The 17,364-nt window shown below is 47.2% G+C and overlaps 7 protein-coding genes across 7 annotated transcripts; 4 read left to right on the top strand and 3 right to left on the bottom strand.

The window, feature by feature from the left end:
• Window positions 1-552: 552 nt before the first annotated feature.
• Window positions 553-1,818, bottom strand: BO87DRAFT_419174 (putative tartrate dehydrogenase). Its single transcript, XM_025626928.1, has 3 exons — window positions 1,514-1,818; window positions 1,078-1,466; window positions 553-1,016 (listed from the first exon to the last, which is right to left on the bottom strand). The coding sequence occupies exons 1-3, from the start codon at window positions 1,767-1,769 to the stop codon at window positions 567-569; spliced, it is 1,095 nt and encodes a 364-aa protein (XP_025475529.1). The 5' UTR covers window positions 1,770-1,818; the 3' UTR covers window positions 553-566.
• Window positions 1,819-3,249: 1,431 nt separating this feature from the next.
• BO87DRAFT_446443 (tellurite-resistance/dicarboxylate transporter family protein) lies at window positions 3,250-4,436 on the top strand (the record flags this gene model as incomplete). The annotated part of the gene is made up of 2 exons (XM_025628218.1): window positions 3,250-4,064; window positions 4,118-4,436. The coding sequence occupies 2 exons, from the start codon at window positions 3,250-3,252 to the stop codon at window positions 4,434-4,436; spliced, it is 1,134 nt and encodes a 377-aa protein (XP_025475528.1).
• A 380-nt stretch (window positions 4,437-4,816) lies between these two features.
• Window positions 4,817-6,264, bottom strand: BO87DRAFT_400728 (uncharacterized protein; the record flags this gene model as incomplete). The annotated part of the gene is made up of 5 exons (XM_025625548.1): window positions 4,817-5,403; window positions 5,495-5,557; window positions 5,696-5,711; window positions 5,805-5,906; window positions 6,229-6,264. The coding sequence occupies 5 exons, from the start codon at window positions 6,262-6,264 to the stop codon at window positions 4,817-4,819; spliced, it is 804 nt and encodes a 267-aa protein (XP_025475527.1).
• A 226-nt stretch (window positions 6,265-6,490) lies between these two features.
• BO87DRAFT_169112 (CeGAL family transcription factor) lies at window positions 6,491-8,825 on the top strand. Its single transcript, XM_025618321.1, has one exon. It carries the CDS (start codon window positions 6,540-6,542, stop codon window positions 8,670-8,672), a length of 2,133 nt encoding a protein of 710 aa, XP_025475526.1. The 5' UTR covers window positions 6,491-6,539; the 3' UTR covers window positions 8,673-8,825.
• On the bottom strand, window positions 8,697-9,703 carry BO87DRAFT_169115 (D-glycerate 3-kinase-like protein). The gene has a single exon (XM_025618322.1). It carries the CDS (start codon window positions 9,647-9,649, stop codon window positions 8,720-8,722), a length of 930 nt encoding a protein of 309 aa, XP_025475525.1. The 5' UTR covers window positions 9,650-9,703; the 3' UTR covers window positions 8,697-8,719.
• A 3,010-nt stretch (window positions 9,704-12,713) lies between these two features.
• On the top strand, window positions 12,714-13,808 carry BO87DRAFT_446442 (cytochrome P450; the record flags this gene model as incomplete). The annotated part of the gene is made up of 3 exons (XM_025628217.1): window positions 12,714-13,131; window positions 13,193-13,375; window positions 13,444-13,808. The coding sequence occupies 3 exons, from the start codon at window positions 12,714-12,716 to the stop codon at window positions 13,806-13,808; spliced, it is 966 nt and encodes a 321-aa protein (XP_025475524.1).
• Window positions 13,809-15,592: 1,784 nt separating this feature from the next.
• On the top strand, window positions 15,593-17,215 carry BO87DRAFT_419170 (uncharacterized protein; the record flags this gene model as incomplete). The annotated part of the gene is made up of 3 exons (XM_025626927.1): window positions 15,593-15,868; window positions 15,920-16,298; window positions 16,354-17,215. Coding segments are annotated over exons 1-3 (1,383 nt in total), but the record flags the coding sequence as incomplete, so codon positions are not given.
• Between the last annotated feature and the right edge of the window lie 149 nt (window positions 17,216-17,364).

Below are 17,364 nucleotides of genomic sequence, written 5' to 3'. Positions count from 1 at the left end.
AGGGTCTGTCACACCTTACCTTACGGTATCAGCCATTCATGCTCCAAACCCACATCCCGCCAATCCTCCCCCTCCGTTTCCCCCATACACGCTCAGTCCAAAAAAGTAACTTAACTTACTTGCCTCCATCCACGCCCAGAGGCGAAAAAAAAAGGGAAGTAAAAAAAAAATAAGGGAAATCAAGTGGGAAAAAAAAAAAAAAAAAAAAAAAAAAAACCACAGAGGTTGATGATCATTTCCTGTCGGCAAATCTCTTTCCCTATGTCTAGGATAACCAGGGCGTATTAGTGTGTTCAACTTGGTAGCACTCTTGAAATATTCTACGGGCTGCATAAGGCGATGTGTGACTGGATTTGAGGCTCGGAGTTGTCCCCTCAGCGAGTATTTTCAATAGAAGCGGGAACATATTTATTATGCCAAGTACTCGCAACGTTTTCCCCTTGTTCCATGATCTCCAATAATAGTGCTCAATATTCATTTACTATCTGTAGTTTATATTCGTAAACCTGCAATTCTATTTACAACGGAAGGCCCTCTTAAGCCAAGAGTACAGTCATCCCAAAATTCTACTTAGAGCCCAGCTTCTTAATCTCGGCAACAACAGCATCGGTAACCTCCTTGGTGTTAGCCTTGCCACCCAAGTCACGAGTGAGAATGCCCTGCTCGCAAACATTTTCAACACAGGTCAGAAGCTTCTCGGAAGCCTCCTGCTCGCCCAGCCAAGCAAGCATTTCAGCCGCGGTCCAGAAGGTAGCAACAGGGTTCGAGATACCCATGCCAGTGATATCAAAAGCAGAGCCATGGATAGGCTCAAACATGCTAGGGTACTCGCGGGTAGGATCGAGATTGGAAGTAGGGGCAATGCCGATAGATCCAGCCAGAGCAGCAGCTAGGTCAGACAAGATATCGGCATGTAGGTTCGTTGCCACGATAGTATCAAGACTCTTGGGGTTCAGAACCATGCGGGTGGTCATAGCGTCGACCAGCATCTTATCAACAGTGACATCGGGGAAATCCTGAAAAATTCCCATATTAGCACTCGGATAATAAGATGTCTGCTTAGCAAGAGTGGCCTACCTTAGCCGTAATTTTGGCAACCTCATCCCACAGAACCATTCCGTTACGCTGAGCATTGCTCTTGGTGACAACAGTCAAGAGCTTGCGAGGCCGCTTCTGAGCGGTCTCAAAAGCGAAACGCATGATACGCTCCACGGCGTGGCGAGTGAAGACAGAAACCTCGGTTGCCGACTCCCAAGGCTTGCCTGTGTGAGAACGACCTCCCTGGCCCGCATACTCGCCTTCGCTGTTCTCGCGAATAATGACCCAGTCGAGATCCCCAATGTTGCAGTTGCGGAGGGGAGACTGGGTACCCCGGAATACTCGAGTGGGGCGGACATTGGCATATTGTTGGAAGGGCTGGCAGATAGCCAGACGAAGACCCCAGAGAGAGATGTGATCAGGGACATCTACACCTGTTAGAGAATGTTTTGTCTTCAGATGCCAGGGTACTCACCAGGGGCGCCAACAGCGCCGAAAAAGATAGCGTCGTGCTTCTTCAATTCGTCAAGACCTCCGTCGGGTATGTATTTGCCGGTCTTTTTGTATGTCTCAGAGCTCCAGTCAAAGTGCTTGAAATCAAGCTTGAAAGTCTGGAGGGTATCGGTCAAAGCATTCAAGGCGGTGATACCGGCATCGATGACCTCTGGACCAATTCCATCCGCGGGGATAGATGCAATGCTGTATGTTCTGCGAGTGACGGAGGGAGACATTGTGAATCAGGTGTGGCGTGTGTAGAATTGAAGTGATTTGAGATAGATAGAGGGGTAAATGGAGGGGTAGCTTTAGTGTTTGCTCGGTTATAAGCAGTTTGGTGCCAATGCCTGGACTGGTCTTCTTTAGTTCAAAGTGGCAATCTGTTATGACGCTTGACTCTGTGACCAATGAGGTATTTTTGCTCGGAGATGTTCAAGTCCGGTGGATGACCGGCTGAGGGGAATGAAGCGTCGGAGCTTTCCTTCTCCGGTAGATGGTCTCGACTCCAAGGCTCAGCCAGAGAAGATGACGGGAGACAGATTATGAGCTGTAAATTCTCTCCAATCGTGAAATTATCGCATATTGCAAGTTTCGTAACGAGTAATCTGAACTAGATGGCAGCCTTTTTGGTGACTCGCATTGTCACGATGGACTGACTAAGTCACGCTTCTATTGACAAAGTATACACATGCAGAGGGCACTTGACCCTGACCAACCCCTTATAATTTCAGATGACGATAATAGGCAATATTATGATCAAGTGACCTGTTGAGACTATCAGAGTATCTGTATTCTGTTTTTTTCTTATGTCTGGCATTCTGCATCTCATGAAGGGCGAATAGATTAGAGCAATAATGTTTTCTATAGCAAGCTATGCCCAGACATCATATAGTGAATACCTGGAAGATGACTGGTCAAGTCAAGCTAGTAAGCCATACTAAGCATCTGATATGCAGCTACTACGAGGATTTGGGGAGATCTTGCCAAGTCTATTAGGCTCTCCTTATCTTGGCAAACCACCATATGAACGGATAGCTTAAATAGCAACCTTATCCAAACTGATAGAGAGGATGCTATCTACTTCTGCCATTTGGCGGAGTCCAGCTCCTATATATTGCGAATGCATCGATTACTACCAGGTCTTACTCATCCTCGAAGCTCGTTCGCCGGTCTAGATTTCAGGCCACACGATGACTTCATTCGAGCTTCTTCCAAGTTTCGAGAGCCCCCCGTCCAATGCCGGAACGCAAATACGGTATTTTCTTTACCATATGTCTCACTGCCACCAGTTCTATAGCATGGTCTCCTTTCAAGGAAGAGGTATGGAAATCAAGGGATGACTGGAGCACAGCTCTTCCAGGGAGAGTTAATACGGATAACTATGTATGCGAACAAATGGGGTACCGAGAGCCTATTTTTTCGGAAAAGGATCATTGGAACGAATGTATATGAAATTTGACCTCATACCGGAAAGTCGGCATTTCATCTTATGTGTATCCATGGGGCCCCAGACCCCCTAGGCTCCACTGCCTTCTCCATCGGGAGGTCAGGAAACCTGACCTGGCCGTTGCCTCACTTCCCTTATTTGTCTCAATTATTCCCTACAGAATTTTCATTCCGTTGCTCATTTTCTTCTGTTTGCTTCTAGTGTCTTTTTGTTTGTTTGAGCAATTACGTTGCTTTTGTCTTTCTGGAATGTCTGCTCAAGAAAGAATCATGCATTCAATGACCTTTGTCGACAGAATTTGTCGGGTCTCCTGGGGGTGGTTTTCAGTCTCGATGAGCACTGGGAGCATTGGTACCCTGCTTTACAACACCCCTCACAAATTTCCTGGTCTTATGATTATTGGAAAGATATTCTTCATTCTTGATATTATCACTTATTTGGCCATTTGGGCATCACTCATCACGCGATTCACCCGAAACCGACACGCCTTCAGGAATACATTCAACGACCCGGAAGAAACCTATCTCATTCCTAAAGCTGCTTTGGGCTTCGCTACTATACTTTTCGGAATAGAATGTTACGGCGTTCCTGCCTGTGGAAGTTGGCTGAAATATGTTCAGCTGGTCCTATTTTGGGTCTATACAGCCGTGGTAATCTCGCTGGCAGTTGGCCTTAACTGGCATCTTTATCAAACCCGCATGGCTTCTCGACAACCTTTCTGGCTCGTGCGCCTCCTTCCGTCCTTTCCGGCCATGCTCGGCGGTACCGCTGCCTCACTACTCGCCGGAGCCCAGCCTAATCACTTTGCCATCCCTATTCTTATTGCTGGAACATGCTTGCAGGGTTTTGGCTTCTTGATTTCCCTATTCATACTAGGTGAATATTTTTATGGCCTTCACCACCATGGCCTACCGCCCATGCGCCGTAGACCTCAGATGTTCATTGCTATTGGACCACCGGCTTTTACTGCTGTCGCGCTAATGGGAATGGCTGAGATTGCAACAGAAAAGTTCCCTGCTCATTATATTCCTTTGGCCTCGCATGTCAATACCGCAGAAGTTCTACTCATTGTTGCGGTATTCTTGTCCATTTCATGTGGATCTTCTCTTTCTTTCTCTGGATGCTTGGGTGGCTTAGCAATTTTGCTGCCTACCATGAGTGGAAGTTTGATATCACTTGGTGGGCAACGGTGTTCCCCAATACTGGGTTTGCGTTGGCAACGATCAAGATTGGAGACTTGGTTGCTTCGAAGCCTATCCAGTGGGTTGGCAGTGCAGCTACCATTATTCAAGTCGCTCTATGGTTAGGCTGCTTTTGTCTCCACGTATGGGCGTACTTCACCCGCCGGACGTTGTGGCCAGGCATGGATGAGGGATTTGAGGCAGAGGGTCATATTGGTGAAGGGCTAGATATGGAAGGAGAGGCTGTGTCTTCTAAACATTCAGTGGCATCATAGATTATTAGCGTGTATATAAGTCCTCTTATAGATTCAAGATCCATCCAAAGAATTGCTGCAGCTTTCCCAATGTACCGCCTCTACCTTTGGACTAGAAATCATCTCGGGTTGTGGGTCTGTGCGTCGCTCTTCCTAACTTTAGAGTACGTTTGATCTCCACCCATCCCGAGTAGAGGCTTGGCCACCTTGGCAAAGTCTTAAATTTGTGAGATGTTGAAGGAATCCGCTGATGCGGCTGCACTCTTTCATCATCAGGATCCTATCGTTCATAGCCCGTGATCGACATTTTCGGGCGTATCATGTCATAAGCCCACTGTTTCACATCGATTTATAGCGGAGGGTAACTCTGACAAAAGCTTTTATTTTTATTTTGTTTGTTATTAGAAGTATATACTAGGCTTGCTTTTAGACAACTCGTCCGCCATTGTGGAATGCTCGTCTTCTTTCCCACTATTACCCGTCACAGTGGCGGTACTAAAGTCGGGAAATGGATTAACTATGGTCTCTGCTGGACCCGGAGCTGGGTCCCTTGAAAATACCGGAGAAGAAACCATCCCCGGGGGTCGAAGATAGACGTTATAGGGACTGCCCATGTTGACATCTTCGCCTGGGTGCCACGCAAAGCTAGCCGGCCCCGAAGCTTCTAATTCACCTTGAGGGCTGTGACTGTGGATGGTAGTCGCAGCAGGCGAAGCTGAAATGGCATGACTAGCTGTCGAGTGATCCACGAGCGGTACCTCTTGCGACCGGTTGAGCGTAAATTGATCGCACATGGATGCCTTCCAGTGGTATATGTCGGGCCAACCTCGAAGCGGCAATCGCGACCATTCGTCCATTCGTGCAGCTTTCGACTTTTGTAGCGAATCCGGCTTTGTGGTGGCTTGGAGCAAAGTAGTTGTTGGACCCATTGAGCCCAATGCCATGAGAGCACCATAAAGGGCCGACTCAGTCTCGGCAAGTCTTTGCTCTAATTGATTTAGATATCCGAGAGGCAAGCCTCTGCCAAATGAACGTTTATTAGCTGTGGAGTGCGGGTCGATCGCACGGATTGTTCGTACCTCTTGCCGCTTTCAGGATATTTGCATTTTGATGTTTCATTAGAGCATTGGGAGCAATACGGGCTGCAGGGGTATGTTAGTGACCAAAAAGCTCCGATGAAGGGAGGGATATCATGGATGGCGGTTCAGCATACAGTCTGCGATCGCACTATGCGGGGATTAGCGCTGCAGGAACAATGGATCGACGAAATACTAATTCACCTTGCATTTCCGCTGCCTGCATACCTCACAGGAGATAGGGCTTAGAGTATCATCATCTTCTAATTATCATCAACTTACAGGTCCGTAGACGTGAAGGTGCTATACCTACCTGGCATGTCGGTACTGGATGCCCGTTTAGATCGTTGCCGTCCCATTCCTCACCGCCTGTAGTACAATCAACTTGATATGAAAATAGAATATCTCCGGTGAACTATCAAGGGCAGTCAGCCTGAAAAGTGTCTTTTGCCGCCGATCGGACTGATTTTGATGTATCTGCGGGAAGCCACCGCGTCACCCGGAGAAAGAAACCTCCGACGGTACTCTCTATGGTGAATTGATGTTCGAGTGCCGAATGTTGATATGACGTTGAACTTGCAATTGCCACTTTCAAGACTGTCGGATTGCCGAGCAAGGAAACCTATGAGGCTAAAGTGTTGGTTCCGTTTTTGCTATCTAGACGATAACTTGGAGGTGCGAAGGGGGCTTAACAGGGCGTGCTGGTAGCCCAGGTCACTGAGTCACGTGACACTAACCGACAAGCAGCAGGTCAACTGGACTGTACGGGACATGGGATATATCTTTCTGCTAAATAGAAAATATATTGACTTATTCCATATTTATTGAGAAGTTTTATTCAAGCAGGGTATTCTGCTTAGGGCAGTACGGGTTGTGTGACTAACCTACATATGATGTGGTGGTCAAGTGCACCAGCAATGACTAAGCAACTTTAAGCACTGCCCGCAACCAAATCGATAACTTCAAGCCTCGGATTCGTAGTGTGCGACTTCGAACACTGCGAATAACACCCCGTTTCGTGGAAATGTGACGACAGGCAAGCACTGAAATGGTGTCCCCCTCTTCATTTGGCTCCCGCCTGGAGGAGAATGAAACCGATTGGCATGCCGCTCCCCGTGCTGCCAAAAGACGCAAGCGCGCCTCCACCGCAGGTGCATCACGACCTTCGCCCCGCGAGATCGGAGTGATGAGAGAATCTCAAAACGATGGACCAGCCACTTTTCTTGGAAGCTCTAGCGGCATTCACTTCGTTCGTCAGGTTTACAACGCCTTTGCTCGTCGATCCGCCGAGTTGCAGCGAGCACGGAATCGAACCTCGGTGCCAGGAGAAGATGATCGATTGCAGCGAAACTCCGGCGACTTCAACTCTCACAATACAGATGAGCTGTGGTCGAGGGAGGAGCTGAACTTTGAGTCAAATCCCTCGTTATCATTCGATGATTTAGCCAGTTGGACTCGCTGCTACTTTGAGAACTGGCACCCCATCTTTCCCTTTCTTCATGCACCAACTGTCCTCAAGTCGATGGAAACTCTCGCGAACCAGGGGATTCCAGCAATCAGCCGACTAGACATGATTATTATTCGCTCTCTCGTCTCGATATCTCTTGCCGATCATCGACAGACAGATGGCTCGGATGCAAACACCAAACCAGTTCCAGCCAATCTGGTATTTCAATCTGTACATCACATCATACAAGATATTCAGAGTCTGCTCATGGAACCAACCACGATACTACTTTTGCAAGCGACGTTCTGTGCCCAGCTGACCCTGACGTCTCTGTTACGTCTTAACGCCGCTTCTCGGGTTGGTGGAGTCATCACTCGCACTGCTTATCATCTGGGGTTGCATCGATGTCCTGCTCGCTTTTCGTGCTTCAGTAGCCTCGAAAAAGATATTAGATATCGATTGTTCTGGTCCATATACACCCTGGAACGATATCTATCACAAGCCCTCGGGATCCCGCTTAGCATCCGAGATGACGACATTGATGTTTGCTATCCGGGCGAAGAAAGGCACTCAAGTGTTATTGCAACACCACAAGGCCACGTCGATCATCGACTACGACTATCTTGCCACATGGCTAAAGTTGCCCGGGTACGTGGCTTGATAATTGAGCTTCGCAACAAGTCTGTCTTGCATAGTCATGCCAGCCCTGTTGAGGCATCGTATGTTAACGGCGAGCTTTCACAATGGTGGAATGAAGTGTACGACGATGTCTATCCTACGGAGGACGATGCAGATACAGAATCACGACAAGGCTCACCGCTAGCCCCATATCATCGACTGCTTCTCGTTGTCCTACGACACGAGGCAGTCATTGCCTTGAACCGACCGTTGCTTACCGCCGAGAAGCCCAACCAGGACCAGGATTGCAAAAATGCATTACAGACATGTATTGAATCATCGCGATCTGTGCTTGCAGCATTAAAGAAATACATGTCTTCTCCATCCCAAGCACCAATGACCTGGCCTTCCTTTACATGGACAACATGGATGGCTTGTCTCATCCTGATGTACGCGTCATGGGAAGGCGAGCTCCCGATCGATACCGCATTAAAATACGGTCGGATGGGGACTTCTGTCCTTCAGAATCTTGCTTTGCGTGGAAGTAGCTGGCCCGAAACATGCATAGAGGGGATTAAGAGCATGGTATCTGCCTTGTCAATGAACCAGTCCAGTCGGGAGGATCATGAAAACGCTGCAAGGATTTTGTCCGATGGAAACGCCTCCCAGCTCGGCCCCTCAAATATCAGAGGGGCGATGAGACCAGAGTCCCAGCATAGAAGTCATCCGTCCGCTTCGATGGGCATGAACTCCGCCTTTCCAAATACCCACAGAACGGGGCCTACAACGTACCATCGTCTGTCGCCTTCTATGAGTCCACAACATTTTGAACCATCGACAGACTCTGCCCCTCAGGGGGTCAACCCAATCGACCACTGCGACTCGCCCAATCTCATTCGTAATGCCAGTGATATGATTGACATAAACTCGAACGACGCTTCCCACGCACAAACATCCGCCGGTCTAATATTCGGCAACATGGCGAATAGCAACGCCGTACTCAACCAGGGACTCGGACAGGATCCGCTTTCTTTCTCCGATCCATCTTACCTTTTCATGAACGATCTATGGAGCGTGGCAGATGGCCCTTGGATAATCCACGGAAACATGTTGTAAACGGCTCTGTATCGTACATAGCCAACGAACACTGTACTCATATAATGTTAAACAAGATGCATTGACATAACTTTCCTTCGCTCGCCCAGAAGGACAGTTAATTGCCCTTTCCCTTCCTCACCAGAGAAGAACCCGCTTCGTAATTGATCGAGATATAGCTCGTAAGCAGGCATATACCCCTTCACAAAACGGATAACTTCCTCATCAGACATGGCGCCCTTCTTCTTCTCTCGCAGAGCATGTTCCTGTTCAAGGCGCCATCCATAGACGTTGATTAAATCGTCCGTATCCAGATGAACAAGAAAGTCAAAATTCTGCGGTCCCATGAATAACTCGCAATATTGTCGGAGATTTTCGTTACCCTGTAGCAAATGCTCCAGCTCATGCTCCCCAAGCGTCTGCTTCAAGCTGCCTCCCGCGGAGACTTCTTTCGCGTGATTCCAGCGACGCGTGATTTCAACCTCTGGCAATGGTTGGAACCCGACACACCACCCTTCGAAAATAACAATGTCGATGGTCTCATCTGCTGCAATGCGACGCCACGTGTCTTGGGGTGCTCGGCCACCCTCTCCATTAAATAGGCTTTTGTCGAAAGATGGAATAACTTTCTCCGATGACTTTGTTAAACTGTCGAAGAAGTCGACTGCAAGTGCGATATCGTGAGTGCCTGGTTGCCCTCGAGTTCGAAGAAGTCTGTTGGAGGGGTTGTTGCCTCGTACTTGGATAAGGTCGTCATGATCGAGATAAAGGTCATCGAGAGATATGTTGATTGTGTTGTATTCGTGTTCATCGTTCAAGGCTTGTACAAGTGCGTCAGTCCATGTGGATTTCCCACTTCCTTGGAGGCCCGTCAAGCCCAGAATAAATGGGCGCTTTTTTGATGCGGATGTTTGGGCTTCAACGTGGCTTTTGATTCGGGGTAGGACATTGCTGAGAACGTTGTGAATGTCCTGAGCGGGGATTGTTGGTTTGGTCATGGTGGGTGGAAATTGGAGTTGAGGGTCGGAGTTTGCAGGTCGAGGGGCAGGAAATGTGAGTGCTGTTGTTCCCGCTAAATTTAGGTGCATCTTGTACTGCTTTTACTTTGGTCTAAATTGGAGACACGTTTGCCGCCAAGCATTCTGTTCGGAGGAGTGGAGGTCCTGCGCCCGGAGATGTTCTTATCCAGTATATCATCGGAGAAAGAAACCTCCGCCTGCTCGCTATCTAAACCCAATCGCAAACATGGGATAAGCTTTGTTTCATGGAGCATTTTTCATGAGATGATTGTTCTACCATTTCTAACTGGACCTTTCAATTACACCTGTCGCAGTGTCAACACAGTCTGCCCCGGCTATAAACCTCAATTATTAAATTAATATATCCTGTCTTGTTGCCAGTGGCATTCACTGTGGTCAAGCTGTTCGTCCTCAGCTCCTTCATAAATTTTGACATATGCTAAACCCTCAGCTGTACTGGCGAAAAGTAAGTGAGCATTGACAAGGCTGATCTGAAAGATATAAATATATGTAGAGGCCACGATTTGGACAGATTATGTTGGCGGAGTTGTAAACCTGCCAGTAACTTACGCAGGTGTCTATCTTCGGAGCAACTGGGGGCATCTTATAAACTTGGTTTGACCTGTACCAAAACTCTCTACTAAAAGCAGCTACAGCCTTATAGTAATCAGACGGAGCTCGTAACGGCAATGCTCTGTGATGGGAAATTGAAGGTGACGAAAGACACTTCGACCGGTGGGTATGGTAGGGCCCGAAGTAGAGAATGAAGCTGTCGAATGATGTTCTTGTCATGTGTATATCCCTAGGCACCTTGCTTCGAGAGGCCTTGCATAAATTTACTGTCCAGTAGCAGTCGGATCAAGCCAAATCTAAATACCAGTGGCCCCTTACAGTGTATTTTATAACTAAGTATTCAATGAATAGTGCCCTCAGCTGGTCACTGAAAGCAGGCTGGGGTCTCATACATCTGTTTAATCAAGTAAGATATGACTGTAGATATATTGTTGTGAATGCTGAAGCGGTGCTGATAGACTTGTGACTGATTTTATAAAATGGAAGACTGGCGCCAGCGAGTAATTTTATTCGATGATGATGTCATGGAACTCTTAACAAGGGATATGTACAAACCATGGGTTACAGCATGAAAGGAAGCAGTCTGAGGGTCACACATTGCCTGACGATTTCGAAGAAACGCCGTGTGACTTGAACTTGTTCATCGGTCAAATTTCTCTGCGGCTTGACGAAGTTGAGCTGAACGGGCTGACGATCATGTCGAGGCAAATAATTTCCGCGGAATTGGCCCAGGGCGCCGGGAAGAGGTACCTATTCGGGCATTGCCTGCATGGGATCTCAAGCAAGGGACCCGAAACCGGACATATGCCACAGACATGCTGCTTGATAAGCTTGCTTGCCACACTGCCATGAGAATTGACTTACAGACCTATAGACTAGATCGATAGAGCTTGTGACCGAGTTGGCCATCATATACTATTGGCGGTGGAGTGGTATCCTATTCTGAGTTGAACATTAATAAATACCAGATAACCTCTTAGATAGGATAACTGCAAGGATCCATTCTCGTACCCGTTCATCAATTATCCACACTAACTAGCAATATGAAATCACTGGACCGCGGCTAAACTTTGTGTCGTCTTCCTCAAGCCGACCTCATGTCATGAAAGGCCTTTCTTTCAGTTTTCAATGTTAAGCCTGGGACATGCTGAATCCCGATCAACAGCAGACCAGATAATCAGATGTATGATCTGGCATCTCACCTGTGCCAAGCCCCCGATGCACGCGTTCCTGACCGGCAGGCAGCCGTAGATGCATCTCTTTCCGGTGCTGGACTGTGCTTCCCCTCGCCACATTGAAGGCGACACGGCCCAGGACAAGTAACAGAGATATTACCGGCAATGGCATTCTGGCTGGGTGATAGCAAATATTGTCGGGTTATACATTCACATGTTGCAGTGCATGCAAGCGCAATCAATTCCCGGTCGGCACTGGTGCTAAGCAACCATGTGCGGAACATCAGAACGATACCCGTCTTGATGCACGCGCCACAGGAGCTCTCTGCTCCATAGTGAAGCAGAGTATGGCCCAGAACTGTGGCTGAGTTGAGCTGCTGTCCATCCTCTCTGCCCCAGAGTTCGCCTCCGCAGGAACATACAACAAATGCTGGTAGCCCAGTGCCCGTACTGCGATAACGATAAGCTCTCTTGCATAGGTCGCTTGGGAGAGATGACAAGTAGGCGTCATGGAGGGCAGGGCATTCATCCGGTCTGAGGAGTGAACCCAGCCGCCCTCGGTACATGTGTTCTTGAAAGGCTTTTTCGTATGCCTCCCTGCACTCGTTCCTATCCGTGATGGGCAAGGAATGACGGGTTGATGTGTATAAAATTATGAAGAAGTAAAAACTGGTATGTTGAATGATTGATGAAATTGACAATGAGACCTAGGTATCTCATCCGAACGATGTGAAGTAGCTTGTTATGGGTAGGATTAGGAGACTAGAGAGGGTGTTTATAGGATTCAACGTGGACAATTTTCTCAAGTGCTTTATCTCACACCCGATAAGGTTAGCATCCCTTGTTGCAGTCGCATCGACTGTATTAAAATAAGAATGTTGTGGCTGGCTGTATCAGCTTTTGGTCGAGTAGAAAATCCTTAGCTTACCGTGACCGTCATTTCGTGATACAACATTCACCATTTCATGCATGAGGAATGCAAATTGCGCAATTTGAGGCGATGGAGGCGTTTGCGGCCATATAATTCGTTACAAATGTCGAGGCACCTGCATAGCTAGGACCCACATGGTGGGTTTAATGAGGTACATAATCAGGAATTGAGTTGAATTGAACCATAATGTCCGTTTCAAATGTCATGCATAATTACAAATTGGAGGGAGGGAAGGAGGGGTTACACCAGCATACGACCGCTGTTGTGAGGGAGTTGACGGCGAAGGTCATATGTATGTTATAAGAGTGTATTCGCCGCCCCAGCTAAACACAGTTGATATATTCGACGATCAATTACTTGCAGTATGGCTCTCACAAGCATTTGGAATAATACTGGGATTCTTGGCGGGGTGAGCGGGATTTCACTCCATCATTTGTTATTTCGACATGGTGAATGGGATACAAAGTCTTCGAATATTGTACTCAGCTACTTATGCGCCACGCTCATCGGAGCGGTGTATCTACTTCACTCACCGATTACCCGCAATGGCTTAGTGCTCATCTCCGCGTTTGACTTTTTCTTATTGATTGGATACCATTTCCTGGGCATCCTTGGAAGTATCCTTGTTTACAGAGGTCTTTTTCATCGTCTATCCAGATTCCCGGGCCCATTGGGTGCACGTTTGTCCACATTGTATCTTACAATCCAGACATGTAAGCGCATGAAAATCCACCAGGATGTCCATCGACTTCACCAGCAGTATGGGGACTACGTGAGAGTCGGTGAGTGATGTATCATTCAAATTCCATCAGCCGTATACCGAATATTATTGACAACAGACAGGTCCCATGGAAGTTTCCATCATTGACCTTGCGGCATTGAACCCTTTGTATGGTAATTCTTCAGAAACAGCTAAAGGGCCCTGGTACATATTGATGGAGCCCCTGGATGGCCTTGTCTTCACTCGGGATAAGAAAGAACATGCTCTCCGCCGGAAGATCGTGGACCAAAGTCTTAGCAGCAAAGGTGAGAGAAATCGCAATATCCGGAAAGGTTTAGTACAGGATCTCTAACCCAACCAAATCCAATCACAGCTCTCGTGACATACGAGCCAGTAATAGCCAAATGCACCGAGCAGCTGTTGCAGATAATCGAGGACCGATCGGGAAATCCAATTAACATAACCGAGTGGCTAAAACGGTACAGTTTCGAAATCATGGGTCATCTTATTTTCGGTAGACCATTCAATACAATTTCCGAGGAAGGGGGAGATACCTTTCTACTGGATTCTATTCATTCCGATATGAATATGATGGGATATTTGAGACATATGCCTTGGATACCAGCCCTCTTGATCAAAACACCCCTTTTTCGAAAAAAGAATACGCGGTTCTGGACGTGGCTTCAGACTAACTTTAGACAGAGAACAGAGGTATGCACATTGCCTGCGGCTAATTAGTGACCGATCACTGAGTCCATGTAGAAAGGAATACCGAATCCTGACATCTTCTCCTGGCTACTTAGTGCTCACGGAAAAGGCCCAAAGACAAGGCTAGATACCTACAAGCTACATGGACTAGGGTATTCTATCTTACTTGCAGGAAGGTAAGATATTGCTATCGCAACTGAAGGAGGCCGTTCTCCTATATTTAACCATTGTATTTCGTCATTAGCGATACGACATTCTCCGTGGCTACAAAAGTTTTCTTTAACCTAGCGCGCGATCGCGCACTTACACACAAGTTGCAACAAGCATTAGACGATGTTCTCGACATGAGCGAGCATAATCTGCGGAAAATAGACCTTCTTAACGCCGTGATTTATGAGACGCTTCGCTTATATGCGCCCGCTGCCGCGGCGTCTCAACGCATTACCCCCAAGGAAGGCATCCACATAGGAGAAAACTATATTCCCGGCAACGTTCTCGTCCAGATCCCTATATACTCGATCCATCGAGGTGCGTCCTATTCAAAGCATGTTATTTGATGAACATAGTGTATAACATATGTCAGATAAACGCTCATTTGAGCGGCCTGAAGAATTCCTCCCCGAGCGTTGGACCACAAAACCCGAGCTAGTAAAGAACCGATCGCTTTTCATTCCTTTCCAGACTGGTGAGATGCGTCCCCCGAACACCTTGTACCATTACAGGCTTCTGACCTCATTCAAGGGCTGTATGCGTGCCCTGGAAGACAGCTTGCCATGATGGAATTAAGGCGCGTCACTGCGGAGGTCCTTCGGCGATATGATGTATCATTTGCACCAGGACAGACAGAGCAAGACCTTTTCAAGCGCTCACTAGACTTGATGATTCTAATTCCTGCATCATTGCATTTGCAGTTTACTTTGCGCGGCGTATGAGGACTGCTGAACTTATTTCATGGCGCAGAACAGTCACTATGAATTAGCCACGACGGATTTGAAATTCCATTATTGTGCAAATTTGACGTTGCCAGATAATAAGATAACTTAGATATAGTGCACAACAACGACGATGAAGATTTAGCGTATCAGGACCACTGACCATCAGCAAAATGTAAACTGATCGACAGGGATTAATATATGTAATGTTGCTCTATTAAAGGGACAGGCAAAAAAACTACAAACAATCTCTCTGGTATTATCTGTCTTAACCAAAGTTTTTGACCCGCATTTTGCTGTGCATCTAGATGGGGGCAGACACATACTACCATGATATAAAAAAATGGAAAGGAGAGATAAAAGTCGCCGTCTTATCTAAAATTGCACAGTAAGCCAACTGCACAACCCCACAGTCAGATGAGTCACTATAACATCATGATACATTACCTGATCCATATAAAGGCTTTCCAAGGTATCCCCGGGGATTCTCATAGATCTTGGGACATCAGTGATGCTAAAGCTTGCATCCCCCTGGGTCTACTCGTACTTCTGTGCAGGCCGGTATTTACCAGTTCTAATGAATCGAAGTGTAGGGTTACACAGCTTAGTAATAACAGCGCAATACTTGCCCTGGTGGCATTTTCGGCCGTCATGTGATGGAGCCTGGTTCTGTAAAGCGCGTTGGTCGTCGAGCAAACCTAGTGTTCAGCTACGCGACACCCTTCATGCCTTAATGGCAGGACCATCGAACAAGCCATGCTTCATACAAAAGATTGTCTTGGCAGGCCGCGTCTATTGTCTGTGCGGATAACGAGCAAAACGCGATATTCTCCGTGGTCCCTTGTTCGATCGGCAAGTACTAAGCCAACTGACACAAACAGTCACTACTTCAATTACACATCCGGTCGTTGGCTATACAATGAAAGACTTCAACTAGAGAAACGTCATAGCACATTTAATGTATCAGCACTCCAGCAAATTACTGGACAGATACTTGGAACCCAATGTGTCGCAATGAACAAATTGTGCGAGGGGATGTTCAACAAGGTGTTCTCTCTAAAGATGGCGGATGGTAAGGAGGTCTTGGCCAGAATTCCCAACCCGAACGCCGGCCATTCTCATTATATTGTTGCTAGTGAAGTGGCAACTCTTGAGTTTGTACGTGAGATTGGATCCAGATGTCGAGCCAGTGTCCTAATGCCGTCATAGTTGCGAGCCAATCTTAAGATACCTGTTCCCCAGGTTCTCTCGTGGAGTTCTTCGTCACAGACTAACCCAGTTGCTGCGGAATATATCATCATGGAAAAGGCACAGGGGCAGCAACTCAGCGAAGTCTGGTATAATATGTCTGAGGCTCAACGCTTCCGCTTGGTGAGGAACTTGGTACATATTGAACGCGGATTGATGGAAGCGAAATTTACCCTACATGGCAGTTTGTATTATCGGGATACATTCCCACAGGGAAGAAGAATTACTGCTCTACCCGGCCTAGATACTGATATCCGATCCAAATATGTATTCGGCCCGACAACTCATCGGTCCTTCTGGGAAGACGAAGTGGAAAATCTAGATATTGACAGAGGCCCTTGTGAGTGTAGTGCCAGTCACCTCCCAGAAGTCTCTTATTAAGCTTGACAACGCAGGGGAATCGGCCATGGGGTATGTTTCCGCCGTTGCAAACCGTGAGATTGTTCGTATACGGCATGGACACAGCAACACCAACCATACCACTGTACCTTTGGGGAGGACACCAAAGCGACGAAAAGAACATATACAGCTCCTTGAGAAATTTCTGGCTGTGCTCCCTCACGTACTACCGTCAGATAACACGCATTCCCCCGCCATGCTGCACCATGACCTTCACGCGGATAACATATTTGTCGACGGATATGATCCAACTCGGATTACAAGCATAATTGATTGGCAAGCAGTACACATAGCGCCCCTATTCCTCACGGCAAAGTTCCCCTCGATATTCAATTGTGATGACTCTTATATCTGGGGTGCTCTGCAGCCTAAGCTACCTACGGATTTTGACGTGCTCTCGACCGCTGAAAAGAAAGAAGCCGAACAGAAGCTAGAGAGACTGAGATTGAAGAAGTTTTACGAGCTTGCCTCCCGGAAATTCAACCCGTCTCTTGTTCATGCCATGGACCAAATGAGAGATGATAATGACCCCACCAGCTTTATATTCCACATTGTCAGTCAGACTTCCAGGGATGGGCCAATACCGTTAAGAGAGCTTTTAATACAGGTATATGAGAAGTGGGGCAGAATCATGGCACAGCGAGGTTCAACAAGCCTATGCCCCATTCACTTCTCAAGGAGAGAGATTGAGCAAAGCCGGCAGCATGCAGAGGCATGGGCGGCCGCGTTCAGTCAATTCAATAATCTGAGAGCTCAATTAAGTGGTGAAGAAGGATGGGTCTCACATGATGACTACGAAGAGGCCAGGAAAAGGTGGAAGGAGAACGAGAAACTATTGCAAGTTTTGCGAAAACAAATGGAAGCGTTGGTGTAAACTATACTAGGTTCACTGACGGACACAGTCTTTCATGTATCTTATAATAGATACTTTTCTGAATAGATTGCGAAGGGTTTACTCCTATATCGGAACTTTCACAGTCAAAATTCTATTTTTTTATGACGCCTGT

This window comes from Aspergillus neoniger, assembly GCF_003184625.1.
Source record: "Aspergillus neoniger CBS 115656 unplaced genomic scaffold BO87scaffold_40, whole genome shotgun sequence".
In the NCBI taxonomy this organism is placed as follows: Eukaryota; Fungi; Ascomycota; class Eurotiomycetes; order Eurotiales; family Aspergillaceae; genus Aspergillus; species Aspergillus neoniger.
Note: the sequence above shows the minus strand (reverse complement) of the source record. Positions and strands in the feature narration are given on the sequence as shown.